A 12484-nucleotide genomic window follows, 5' to 3' on the forward strand; every position below is an offset into this window, starting at 1 on the left:
CCCAGAACAAATCGAGCTGCTTAAAACTGAGAGTACTTTTTCCTAATTGTGAAACATACAACCTGACTTTTAATCCCGTTTATCAACATACCATTGCCTGCTGTCCATCTCACAACTTTATCGAGGTCACGTTGCAGTTGCTCACAATCTTGTACCGGTAACTTATTTATTACTCTACGCAGAATAACATCGTTTGCAAAAAGCCTTACCTCTGTTTCGACTTATTTACTCATATCATCTATATATACTCTATAAGAAAACATAAAGGTCCAATAATACTGCCTTGAGGAATTACCCTCTTAATTATTACAGGGTCAAATAAAGCTTCGCCTACTCTAATTCTCTGAGATCTATTTTCTAGAAATATAGCAACATTCAGTCACTCCTTTGTCTAGTCCAATTGCACTCATTTTTGCCAGTAGTCTCCCATGATCCACCCTATGAAATGCTTTAGAGACGTCAATCGCGATACAGTCCATTTGACCTCCTGAATCCAAGATATCTGCTATATCTGGCTGGAATCCTACAAGTTGAGCTTCAGTGGAATAACCTTTCCTAAAACCGAACTACCTTCTATCGAACCAGTTATTAATTTCGCAAACATGTCTAATGTAATCAGAAAGAATGCCTTCCCAAAGCTAACATACAATGCATCTCAAACTTACTGGCCTGTAATTTTCAGCTTTATGTCTATCACCCTTTCCTTTATACGAATGGGGCTACTATAGCAACTCTCCATTCATTTGGTATAAGAGGACTTTTGGAAGGGAATTACAATCCAAGGAGAGGAAATCAGAACCTTGAGATTTGCCGATGATATTATTTAATCTGAGACTGCAGAAGATCTCGAAAAGCTGCTGAATGGTATGGACGAAGTCTTAGGTAAGGAGTACGGTACAAGATGAAAGTGAGTAAGTTCAAAACAAAAGTAATGGAGTGCAGTCGAACTAAGGCAGGTGATGCAGGAAATATTAAATTAGGAAATGAAGTCTTAAAGGAAGTAGATGAATATTGTTGCTTGGGTAGTAAAATAACTAACGATGGCAGAAGTAAGGAGGACATAAAATGCAGATTAGCACAAGCAAGGAAAAGCTTTCTTACGAAAATCAACTTGCTCACCACAAACATTCACATAGGAATTAGAAAGATGTTTTTGAAGACTTGCGTGTGGAGCGTGGCATTGTATGGAAGTGAAACATGGACGATAACTAGCTCAGAAAGAAAGAGAATGGAAGCTTTTGAAATGTGGTGTTACAGAAGAATGCTGAAGGTGAGATGGATAGATCAAATCACAAATGAAGAGATACTGAATCGAATTGGTGAGAGGAGATCGATTTGGCTAAATTTGAAGTGAAGAAGAGATAGAATTATAGGGCACATCTTACGACACCCAGGACTTGTTCAGTTGGTTTTTGAAGGAAGTGTAGGTGGTAGGAATGGTAGGGGTAGACCAAGGTATGAATATGACAAGCAGATTAGAGCAGTTGTAGGATGCAGTAGTTACGTAGAAATGAAAAGGTTAGCACAGGATAGGGTGGCATGGAGAGCTGCATCAAACCAGTCTATGGACTGATGACTCAAACAACAACAGCTCCTTCGACCAAACAATAATCAAATAAGTACTTCATATATGGTTGTTGTCAGAGGTAATACATCATTTTCTAAATTCAGCCTGTGCTACGGAATGATAGAAATCTAATTTGTACATTATGCGTTTGTTTTAAGCAACGAGCTAGAATATTCTAGCTCGTTGGTTTTAAGTGATTAAACTACTATCTGCGCACTTTTTAGTGATAGATTTACACCCTAGTGCTGAAGTGGTCGACTTCGGTTATCTTCGAGATTCGTATTGGCAACCTTTGAAACACAAACTAAGAATTGCGTAACATCGCTGTGCAACATCTGGCGTACACTTTAAGTACTCGTACTGTTGTTGTTTACACAGCAAAGCGAAACTATAGAATTCATGCTAGGAACACGTTTCGCAACGGGAAATGTTATATAGTATTATATATTGTGTGTGTGACACAGTTGTTTGCTTAAAATAATAAAGGTTTATAAAATTCATATCGATCGATCATATTATCGATTCAATTCAGATTTCATTTCCATTCAGTTGGCAGTATTAACGGAACCCTTCTTACTTCTCCAACGAGTACAAAAATCTATCACTAAAAAGTGCGCATACAGTACATTATTCCCAGTGACTGGACGTAGTGCGCTGCGCAGAGTCCAAGAACAAACAAAGACGAAGAAGTACAGTACATTAAAATATCCGGTTTTGTTTCGAAGTGTCGGGTATGTTGTTATGTAAGACGCGTTTTAGCCAGTTGTGCAGCTTAACCGTTAATTGTGTTACAGATTTTCTTCATTGAAGAATTGTGATTTCCATCATTTTGCAGTGTGTTCACAACCACTAACATATTGTCGGTAATGTTCAAGTTCTATAATTTACTTTTGCCAAACTTATAGATCTCAATTGGGAGCCGTACTAACATAACACTAAGGTTTCTCAGTTTCAGCATTGTAGCCTGCATATTTTGTATATTTAATACCTTTAATTTTCTTCAATTTTATTTTTAGATGGTAGTTTCAGAAAGAAGTTACAAAATGTAGTGATATGTTATTTACATGTGTGTGCGAATTAAAAGTGACGTGGCCGATGACCTTCGATGTTAGGCCCGTTTAAACAACAAGCATCAAATGTGACGCTGTGAATATTAATTTTTTCTCTCACTGTAGGCTGTAAAAGAAGCATTCTAAATCTTGATAGTTGTTCCGTTTAGGATACCTGTTACATTATATGAATATGTAGAATTCTTTGGATATCAGTGTTGTTATGGAGATTCTTTTGTATCACCACATTACGCCACAACAACTATAGGCCCTATCCAGTATTTAGTCCTCATGTCTTACTCAACAGCAGACTGCCTTTCTTTTGTAACATATATCTTGATAATTATTGATGTGTAAAAGATCTTCTTCAGGGGCGAATAGCGGTGAGTTGACATGGGTTTCATTTCCACGATCGGCAGCCCTGCAGATATGTTACCATGGTTTTCCCATTTTCTCATTAATTAACCTTCATCTAGTGTGGTACAGTATTAAACTATTAGCAAGAAAGGGAGAAAAATCTTCGGGACTAAATTCTGGCTCTGGAAACTGTAAAATGTAGTTACTTGAAAGTAAAATCAATAATATATTAACAGAATAACCAGTGATGGCCAGAGCAAGTAAATGTGGTGCACTTAAGTAGTGTCCCCTATGTTGATATATACAAAATACAATTAAGCTTAGTTTCCTGAATATATATGTTTTTACATAGAAATCTGTTTCCTTGCAATGAGTAAGAATCAATGCAATTGGCCACAGGAACGAAGCTCATATTACATGTGTAAGAAATTGTAGTATTTACTGTTAGTGCAGTAAGTTCACTTTTACAGTAGAATATCATAAAGTGACTAACAAACACTGCTCTTGGCTGAAATGAAATCAGTGAGGCACCACTCACAGTATTCAACACAGACAAGTTGCGTACCACCTGGGGAACAATAAAAACTGCTAAACATTTAAACCAATTGTTTGACACTGTATTCCCTTCAAGGGGCGTTCTAGTAAGCAACCCTTGGTTGTGTCATTAGTCATGACATGCACAGACAAGTAATGAAACGACACTTAAATAAAGGTTGGTGGCATTGTCCTATGACATGAGCTGATGGCAGTGTTGTATAAATTTTTAGTCTTCAGTTCAACAGATTCTTCTTCTTCATTTTCCATTTGCAGTCTCCTGGGTACAGTTGTGCATCATGGACCTCCTCAGTTTTCTATCTCTCCATCACTCCCTTCCTCCGATATATTTTCTACATTTACACCTATCTTCTCTGTACTCTCCTACACCATATCCATCCATCACTTCAGACCTCTATCCTCTTCCATTCTCATCATGTGTCCATACAATTTCAGCTTACTGGTCTCTATACTGTCTTGCAGTTTAGGGAATTCAATTCTCTCCCTGATTCTATGTTTCTGATTTTATCTCTTTATCTTCCCTATTATTCCTCCAAGGAATTTTATCCTTGCCTCTTGGATTCTGCCTTCATCATGTTTTGCTTTTGTCCATGCGCCATTGCATATGTCATAATTGGTGTGTAATACAGTGGGTGCAATATTTTCTTGTATTCCTGTGGTATGTCCCAGTTCAGGACTATACTTCTCACACATTGGTAAAACCCATGGCTTGTTCAATTTTACTTTCCACATTCTTAGATTATTTTCCCATTTTCTGCAATTATTCTCCCCCAATTCTTGAAACTTTCCATAACTTCATATTTTCTTCCATTTACTTCAATATTCCCTCTTCCTTCTCTGTTACCTCTTGTCACTGCTGTAACCGAGGTTACACTGTTGTTCTCTTCGTTAACATTTTTAGATATGGCATTCCGCTGTGGAAATTTGTGTTTCTGGGAGTGCATGCCTGCATGTCTGTATTTTCTGGGAGTGATTTACGTATCATGGTACATCTGTCCCATTAACTGTAAGTAATGCCTTGAATTAAATAATGGTGTATTCTGGCATAGAATTCAAAAATCCTTCTGGATGATGACTTGAGCTTCTCGTGGTCATCCTTTTGAACTATGTCGTGGAGCTTGTGAATACCATGTCTACGTTACAAATCTTTGAAATTGTTTTCTTCTTAAATTTATTTCTGGTGTAACTTATATCTAAAATTTAAGCTTGCTAACAAGTTACGTGATTCCCATTTCAACTATTTCCATTTCATTTCAACTATTTTCCCTTTGCATCGGCCGATCATGTTTCAAGTAGGGTTGGTCTCCTAGTTGTTAATCTTGTTCTCATTTAAAAACTTGTTATTGTTTATACCTTTTTTACATTTTAATTGTAAATAACCTTAAATTTTGCTTTCTGTTAATTTAATTGTAAACACTAATTTTGCTCTCTGCTAATTCAATTTTAAAGCTTAATATTTTCCTAAATTCAATTTTGTTGTTCAATTTTAAGAGGTGTTTTTCTTCTAATGAGTATTAGACTGATACCGTATAGGTATGTCTTCTGATCCACTCCTTCCATGTCTCTCTCTGGGTTTTAGGGTAAGATTCCTTCCTTCTTGTGTTATTACTTGTGTCTGCTCATTTTAGTACCATTGCAATGCACCACTACTATCGTACTCTTCAGCACACTTATTTTGATCCCATATTCCTTTATTTCCTGATTCCATACAGTAACTTGTTCTTTTACTTCTATTTCATCTTCTCCCCATAGTACTATGTCATTTTACAATGCCTCCTTGGTTTCCATTTCTGTTTTAACTCTAGTGGATTTCATCTATGACTGTAATGAAGAGTAGAGGGGATAATCCACATCCTTGTTGAATTCTTGCTTCTACTTAGAATCAGTTTGTTTGTTCTGTCATAGTCTTCATACTACTCATTTTTTGTTTCTGGCTTTTTTAATTGGTTCTTTTCTTCTCCCTGCCTTCTCTTTTATCAATGCATCCAAGACCTCTTGTCAACTTGTCATGACACACTGTCATATGCCTCCTCAATATCTATAAATGTAATCACTAAATCCTTCCTAAACTCCCATCTTTTCTTCATCACGTTTTTTTAGATTCTATGGATTGAAAAACTTAAAAATTGTGTTCACACTGAGTGTGGAGTACGGCACCATATAGAAGTGAAACATGGATAATAAGTGGTGCCAAAAAAAGCAGAGTTGAAGGCTTTGAAATGCCATGTTAACGGAAGTTGTTGAAGAGTGGACGGGTAGAAAATATCTCAAATAAGGAGATATTGAATCAGCTTGGAGAGGAGAATGGTTTGTGAGAATGAGATCCTAGGAAGAAAGAGATTAAGAGAACGAATCCCATGGCACTGTGAACTTGTTCAGTTAGTTTTGAAACAAAGTGCAGAGGATAAAAATGGTAAGAAGATTCAAAGATACAGAACCGAGTGATCAGAGTGATATGCAAATGGAATAGTTACTGAATTTTCAAGGAATTTTGTTCACTTCGATCACAATCAATGTATGTTGGATTTTCAAAGAGAAAAGTTATCTTGCTGTGGACCAATTCCATACAAAACTGTATCTTATATAGCTGTGAATATGATAATAAATTGTCATATAATACAAGGGTTCCTTTGGCTGTGGTCTCAGTATTGAAATTATGTTCAATTACGTATCGTATGGAGGTGATCACTGTATTAGGAGACATGTAAAACTGGAAGTCTTTAGCTATGATCGTAGTATCAGTCATAGAAAACTTGAAGTCCTATAGGTATGATCGCGATGTCAACAGTCACCTAAAATTTTGGGTCCTTTCTGTATTATCATAATATTGACAGTCATTTAAAATTACAAGCTTGTTGTTTAGTCTATTGGCATATTACCTAATTAGCAATGACAGCAGTAAGGTAATATATTTTTCTGACCTGTGTTTCAGTGTACGGTCTTCGGAAGTAATCAACAACCCCAGTACCTTCTAACTACTTCGGTTGCAGTGTGAAATGGACCTGGAAGTGAACATCAAGGAAGAACCAGCCTGGCTTGAAGAAACAACAAGTGCATCAGTTGTAAGTCTGATCCAGATAACTTTATAGAGATCAGAAGTTAACCCTTAGTACCTGAATAAGTTTGGCAGGGGCAAAGTTCACTATGAGGTTACCCACTATTAACACCAGCAGTCACCATTTGCTGCATGGGCTCCTAGGTATGGTTTGTCTCTGTTTTGTTTCTTTGTGTGGGAATATGCCACAGTGCGCTAAACAAAGCTGCCAACTCATAGGAACTATAAACGACATTGTTGATGTTGATGTACATCTATGGGTCCAGCTAGTGACAAAGCATTGTTCATGGGACAAGGAATGAGGTTCTGATAGCACAAGCCCCCACATTAGGGCCGCTGATTGGACAATTGACTTATAGCACTTGCTAGGGAGATCGCAGTGCATTATATGTTTTGTAGTGGCAGAAAGCTGAATTAGTGTTTAGGGCTTGATAGTGAAGGAACCTTGGTTAGGCAGTGTCTGAAGATCGAGGCTTCAGGGCATTTTATGTGTTAAGTACCCATTGACTGACTGACTGTTACTATGAAAGGGTAGGAAGGGTCCACCTATTCAATACTATTAGCTTGTATATTGTCTTATAAAACTGGGACTAGTTTCAACCCCATATATATTGGGTCATTTTCAGCCATACTCCATTTGGAAGACGTAAGCACACGTATATCCAATAATGATATAAATACTGATATTACACAATTTATAGTCTTAATTTAAACCATTGAAGAAGTCTGAATAACATATCCACACTTTTTAACTAAATAACACATAAAAAATGTTGTGGTTGATGGCAAACTATTTTGTTATTTCTACAGCAGCCATTGTTTTTTTAGTTGATTTGGGAGTTGGTATCCTTTTCTGTGTAAACATCGATATAATTTGGACCATTGATGAAGTTGGAATAACATATCCACAGTTTAAGGGGACCCGGTAGGGTCTATATCTATAATGTTAAATTTACTGTATTTAGGTACATTTATCTCAGAAACGGTTCGTACTAAAGGCTTCATTTTTTTCTCATGCTTTCTTTATACCTTCTTGCGTGTTTTAACAGAGGCGTTTATTCATTGGAGATATCCGACCATTTTTTAATTTTTCTATTCAGTGATACATTTTTTGGGGAAAAAATCACTCTTTTTTTTTTTTGCTAGGGGCTTTACGTCGCACCGACACAGATAGGTCTTATGGCGACGATGGGATAGGAAAGGCCTAGGAGTTGGAAGGAAGCGGCCGTGGCCTTAATTAAGGTACAGCTCCAGCATTTGCCTGGTGTGAAAATGGGAAACCACGGAAAACCATCTTCAGGGCTGCCGATAGTGGGATTCGAACCTACTATCTCCCAGATGCAAGCTCACAGCCGCGCGCCTCTGCGCGCACGGCCAACTCGCCCGGTCACTCACTTTTTAGCCCCTTGTTTCTGTACTAAACACTTCTCTCCAAAAAGTTGTGTTAAAGTGTGTATATTATGACTACATAATATCTGAAAGTTTCAAGACTGTATACTAAATAGTTTTTGAGAAAATGTTCCCTTTGTTCAGAAAAAAGTGAACTTGCAGAAACAAACCTTCAAAGTTTTTCAATGTAATCCTGCCCCATATGATGGATCATCTGGGTTGTCTTGCATCTCATCCTCTAGTCTTCTTCTCACAGCTCTCTTACTTTGTCTTGACAGTTTTTTACAGTCCTTTTCTGCATCTACAGCCTTCCTTTTCCTTTCAGAATTGATTTTCTGCATACTTGTTATCATGTGATACCCTGGAGAGATTCCCAGTTTTTCTAAGGTTTTACACTTTATGATGTTACCTTCATTATATGTAGCCACAGCATTGTACACTCCAAAATGCAAGGTATTGACCTCTACAAAAACTCTCATGGGAATTCGGGTCCAAATCAAATTATTAACACTCTCATTGGGGTTCTGGGTTCGTCCATGAAGGCACTTTTCAAGAAGTTGTGGCTCCTCTAGATCTCTAAGCACTGGTCTTATTGCTTCCATTACACTTTTCTCTGAATAGGCTAGCAAATGTCATAAATACCCATTATGTTACGTCTACACACATATACCACCACTGGGCGGGAATAGGAGGAGGGAGCCAAGGAAACGTGTATTGTCATTGTCAACAAGGAGATCTCCCGGCAGATAAAGTTACTGCACCCGTGCAGTGTTGTCTTGAAAACACAATACAAAGCACTTATAATTAAGATATGACCATGAATGATAGCACTAATGAAAGAAGAAAGTCTCTAGATTTTTATGGAATGAAAAAGTAAAAATTCCATTTTTTGCTGAATTTCACCCTACCGGGTCCCCTTAAACTGAATAACACATCAAGAATGTTGTAGTTGATGGCGAACTATTTTGTCGTTTCTACAGCAGCCATTGTTTTTGAGTTGATCTGCGAGTTGGTTTCCTTTCTTGTGTAGACGAGCAACTTGATTGATATTCAAATTTGTTCAATAGTAATATGGGTGATGACTTATGTAGCTTTAACTCTTTCCCATGGATTGCATAGTAAAGCGTACTGGAGTCGCACATTGTCTCCCGCGGATTGCGTAGTAAAGCGTACTCGACTTTCAAAGCAACTTCCTCTGCCATCTGTCTGCTGAACATATAACTTTTTGGAACCAGTGAATTCCCTACGCTTCCTAGGTACTACTGGCATGCACGGAATCCTAAAATAAAGTGTTCTTTTATGTGTTTTCTTAGATAGATCAGACAGCTGACTGATTGTAAACACATTGCAGCAACATGGCTGCTCATAACCAGTTGAATGCGGAGGATATTTGTTACAAATTAGATCAATATGTTGACAAATGCAATGGTAGTGAGTTTGAAGTTGTAGGTATGATAATAAAAATGGTACGGGAAGCATTTGGGACAGGATATGAATCTGAGAGAAATCTAAATACGGCACAGGACAGGAAATGTTCATTCAGGTACCACCTCCTTTTAAAATATTAGGCCTACTTGTAAAAAAACATGATTATGTTTTAATTCTTCAGTTAATTCTGCTTCGGACTATGAGCCTCTACTTAATTACATATTAGCCTGTTCCGACTAATGTAAATTTACCTTGCAATTCCATTCAGTCAAAAATTGTTTATAGTTTGTATATCTGAGAGGAAGCACGATTTGCTATCTAAATGTCTTCATCCGACTGATCCCAAAAATGAAATAAATTGGGAGATTCAGGGTGAATTCCTGCGTTCTCTGCATTACCAAGAACATAAGTGCCCCATCATGTCCAGCAATTTAGACTGACTTCAAGAACAAGTAATTTAACATTAAGCACCATATTGGATGCTTCCTGATGTATCATTCTGAACACGGGGGCGGTCTTGCGTCTAATTACGTGATCTCATTGTATCATTTTAGAATAACTATTGTGTATTTTCCATTGTTACAAAATTTGAAAGTGATATCTTAAGTGGTTTTTACAGAATAAATTATTTAGTGAAGGTACTCCACAACTGTACGTGACAAGCAAATTATTACTCTAGCTTTCGCCCGACAGTGAGTCAAAGATATTCTGTGGGAAAGGGTTAACCTCTTAACTGGGTATTACTGATGTGCTATGTGTAACCTGCCCTGTGTATTTTTCCAGCATATTGTTGTTACAAGGCAAGATAGGCAGAAACGTTAGTAATATCATTAATATCATTCATCTGTGATACAAAAAGTGAAATAAAGGAGTTTTCATTAATTAATTTTAATGTTAAATAAATTTTTAACCATTTTTACATTAACTGCAAGGTCATTTACCTGGTTGGAATTTGAGATTTTGACCCATATTTTACAGCCGAAAGTTGAAACAAATAAAAGCAAGGGGTATTTATAAATGTGACATTCCGAACAATTTTTCATTAACTGCAAGGTCATTTACCTGGTTGAAATTTGAGTGTTTTTTCATATGTTTATATGTTAGCACCTAAAATTAAAACAAGTAAAAGAAAGGAATGTTTACGAATTACACATCATGCTAGTGACATCGTGAAAGATTTTACATTAACTGCACGGTCAGTTACGTCATTTATCTCAATACAACTGCAGTGATTTGTCTCGAAGATAATTTTCGAAAAGTAAGGGGTTGCGGTACTTTTTCATTTTGAGAAGTACATACTGTTTTCTACCTTATGAAGCAGCATTAGAAGTCCAATTTGAGTTTTCATCTCAGTTGGATTTGGAACCACCCAATCTCTTGCTCGTGACCGTGGTTTCAAGTTGGATGGGCTTCTAAAAACTGTTTAGCATACACATTGGTCTGTTCGGCAGTAAGTTGAAACAAAACAGTTCAAAATATTCCAACACATTGGATCCATCGTCGAAGTCCACATTTACATCACTAGACCAGAAAATATGTGTTTCTGACGTGAAAGAACACACGGCGGGAAAGCTTGAAACATTCTAGCACTTCGCCTTCATCTGATTCGTCATGTTGTTCATCTTGCTCTTCATTCTCATTCTCTGATCCACTTTCACTATCAGAGTCACCTTCATCTGTATCAAACCACTCATCTTTGCATTTCTGAGAAGATAAATCGTCACATAAGTGTTGAATAATCTCGTCTTCTTCGAGCGTTTCGAACTTACGCTTTGAACTAGATGCTGCCATATTTGGCCTACTGCAGACAAGTAGCACCGTACAGTTGTAAAATAAAAACAAATAACCTTCAAGAAGCGTCACGTGTGGTCTTTTGTTGCCATCGTGCCGGAAAACATCACTTAAGGCGACAATACACGACACGGCAAAGTAGTACTACATAAAATCAGCTTCATGGTCCATATCGCACTTCAATAGATTCACAATTAAGTATTTATTTATTTTCCACCTAGTCGATACAATGATTGCTTAAGGCAATTTTTAATGGTCAAAAGTGGTACATGTTTCGTATATTATCAACATCTTCAGCCACATAACACTGTTTAGATGAAAAATATATAAAATTGACAAAGTAATGCTTTAGAGGACGTATTGGATGAGCATGTAACAAAATTCTGCCTTGGCAGTTTATTGTGAGTATTGCTCGCCTAAGACAAACGCCCTGATGAAGGCGGAGATGCAGTGGAATATTTAGGAGAAGAAGCAAGATATTTTCATCATCTCTCCTTGCTCTGTTTGTTGCTACTGTATACACAGTCCATTGCAATCCTCTGAGTGTGTGGCTTTCAGTTCAGTGACATCTTTTGATAGCTCAGAGGGTAAACAGGTGACATGCTAATTTCATGTCAACAAGTGTGATTCGGTTTTGGTCTAGAGGTATTTGAAGAAGCTGAATTATCCCAGCACATATCTCTAGTGATACCAAAATGAAAGTGAATTCTTGCACATCATTATGGCACCTGAGAGTCTTTGAAAAACTGAAAGTTGGGAGAGGGATGTTCGATGAATAACTGTGACTTGACAGTATTAATCTATTGCAAATACTGTGAACTGCTCATTTATAGATGAGATATTGCTCAAGAGTTGCTTAAAGCAAAAATTTTGCAATAAATGCGCACTATTCTCAGAATTAATATGTGCTTGTTGATTTCTAAGTTACAGGTGCTACAGAAGAGAATGGTTTTTGAACATATCTGAGATATAAGCGTACTGCTTTTCAAAATCTCTACCTTTGATATTTCTTTTTATGCCCTGTGTCAAACTTGAACCTGACATGAGCACACTCCTGATCATGAACTCTAGGTTTTATGTTTCCTGCAATGTCACTGCATCAAACTTGTATGTTAAAGAAATGTGTGCCAGTATCGGAAACTGTTAGCGAGTGTGTTAATGTTGTGGTAGGATTAGTCTCTACATGTTACTGTCATTATCGAAATTGCTTTAGTTAGCCTGATTATAAAAGAGTTTGGTTGCCCCATAGTTCTTTTTAAAACTGTGATATTCTCAAATACTACCACACACCCG

At 37.1% G+C, this 12484-nt stretch overlaps 1 protein-coding gene across 1 annotated transcript in view; it reads left to right on the top strand.

Annotated features, from left to right (window-relative positions):
• The first annotated feature begins 2316 nt into the window (after positions 1–2316).
• The window catches only part of LOC136885567 (zinc finger protein 892-like), a 28120-nt gene continuing 17952 nt past the window's right edge, over positions 2317–12484 (top strand). The window contains exons 1-2 of the mRNA XM_067158211.2: positions 2317–2430; positions 6461–6590. Coding sequence (XP_067014312.2) covers positions 6525–6590 — 66 coding nt within the window. The 5' untranslated portion in view covers positions 2317–2430; positions 6461–6524. The remainder of the gene's footprint in view (positions 2431–6460; positions 6591–12484) is intronic.

The sequence above is a fragment of the Anabrus simplex genome, chromosome 14 (assembly GCF_040414725.1).
Source record: "Anabrus simplex isolate iqAnaSimp1 chromosome 14, ASM4041472v1, whole genome shotgun sequence".
Lineage (NCBI taxonomy): Eukaryota > Metazoa > Arthropoda > Insecta > Orthoptera > Tettigoniidae > Anabrus > Anabrus simplex.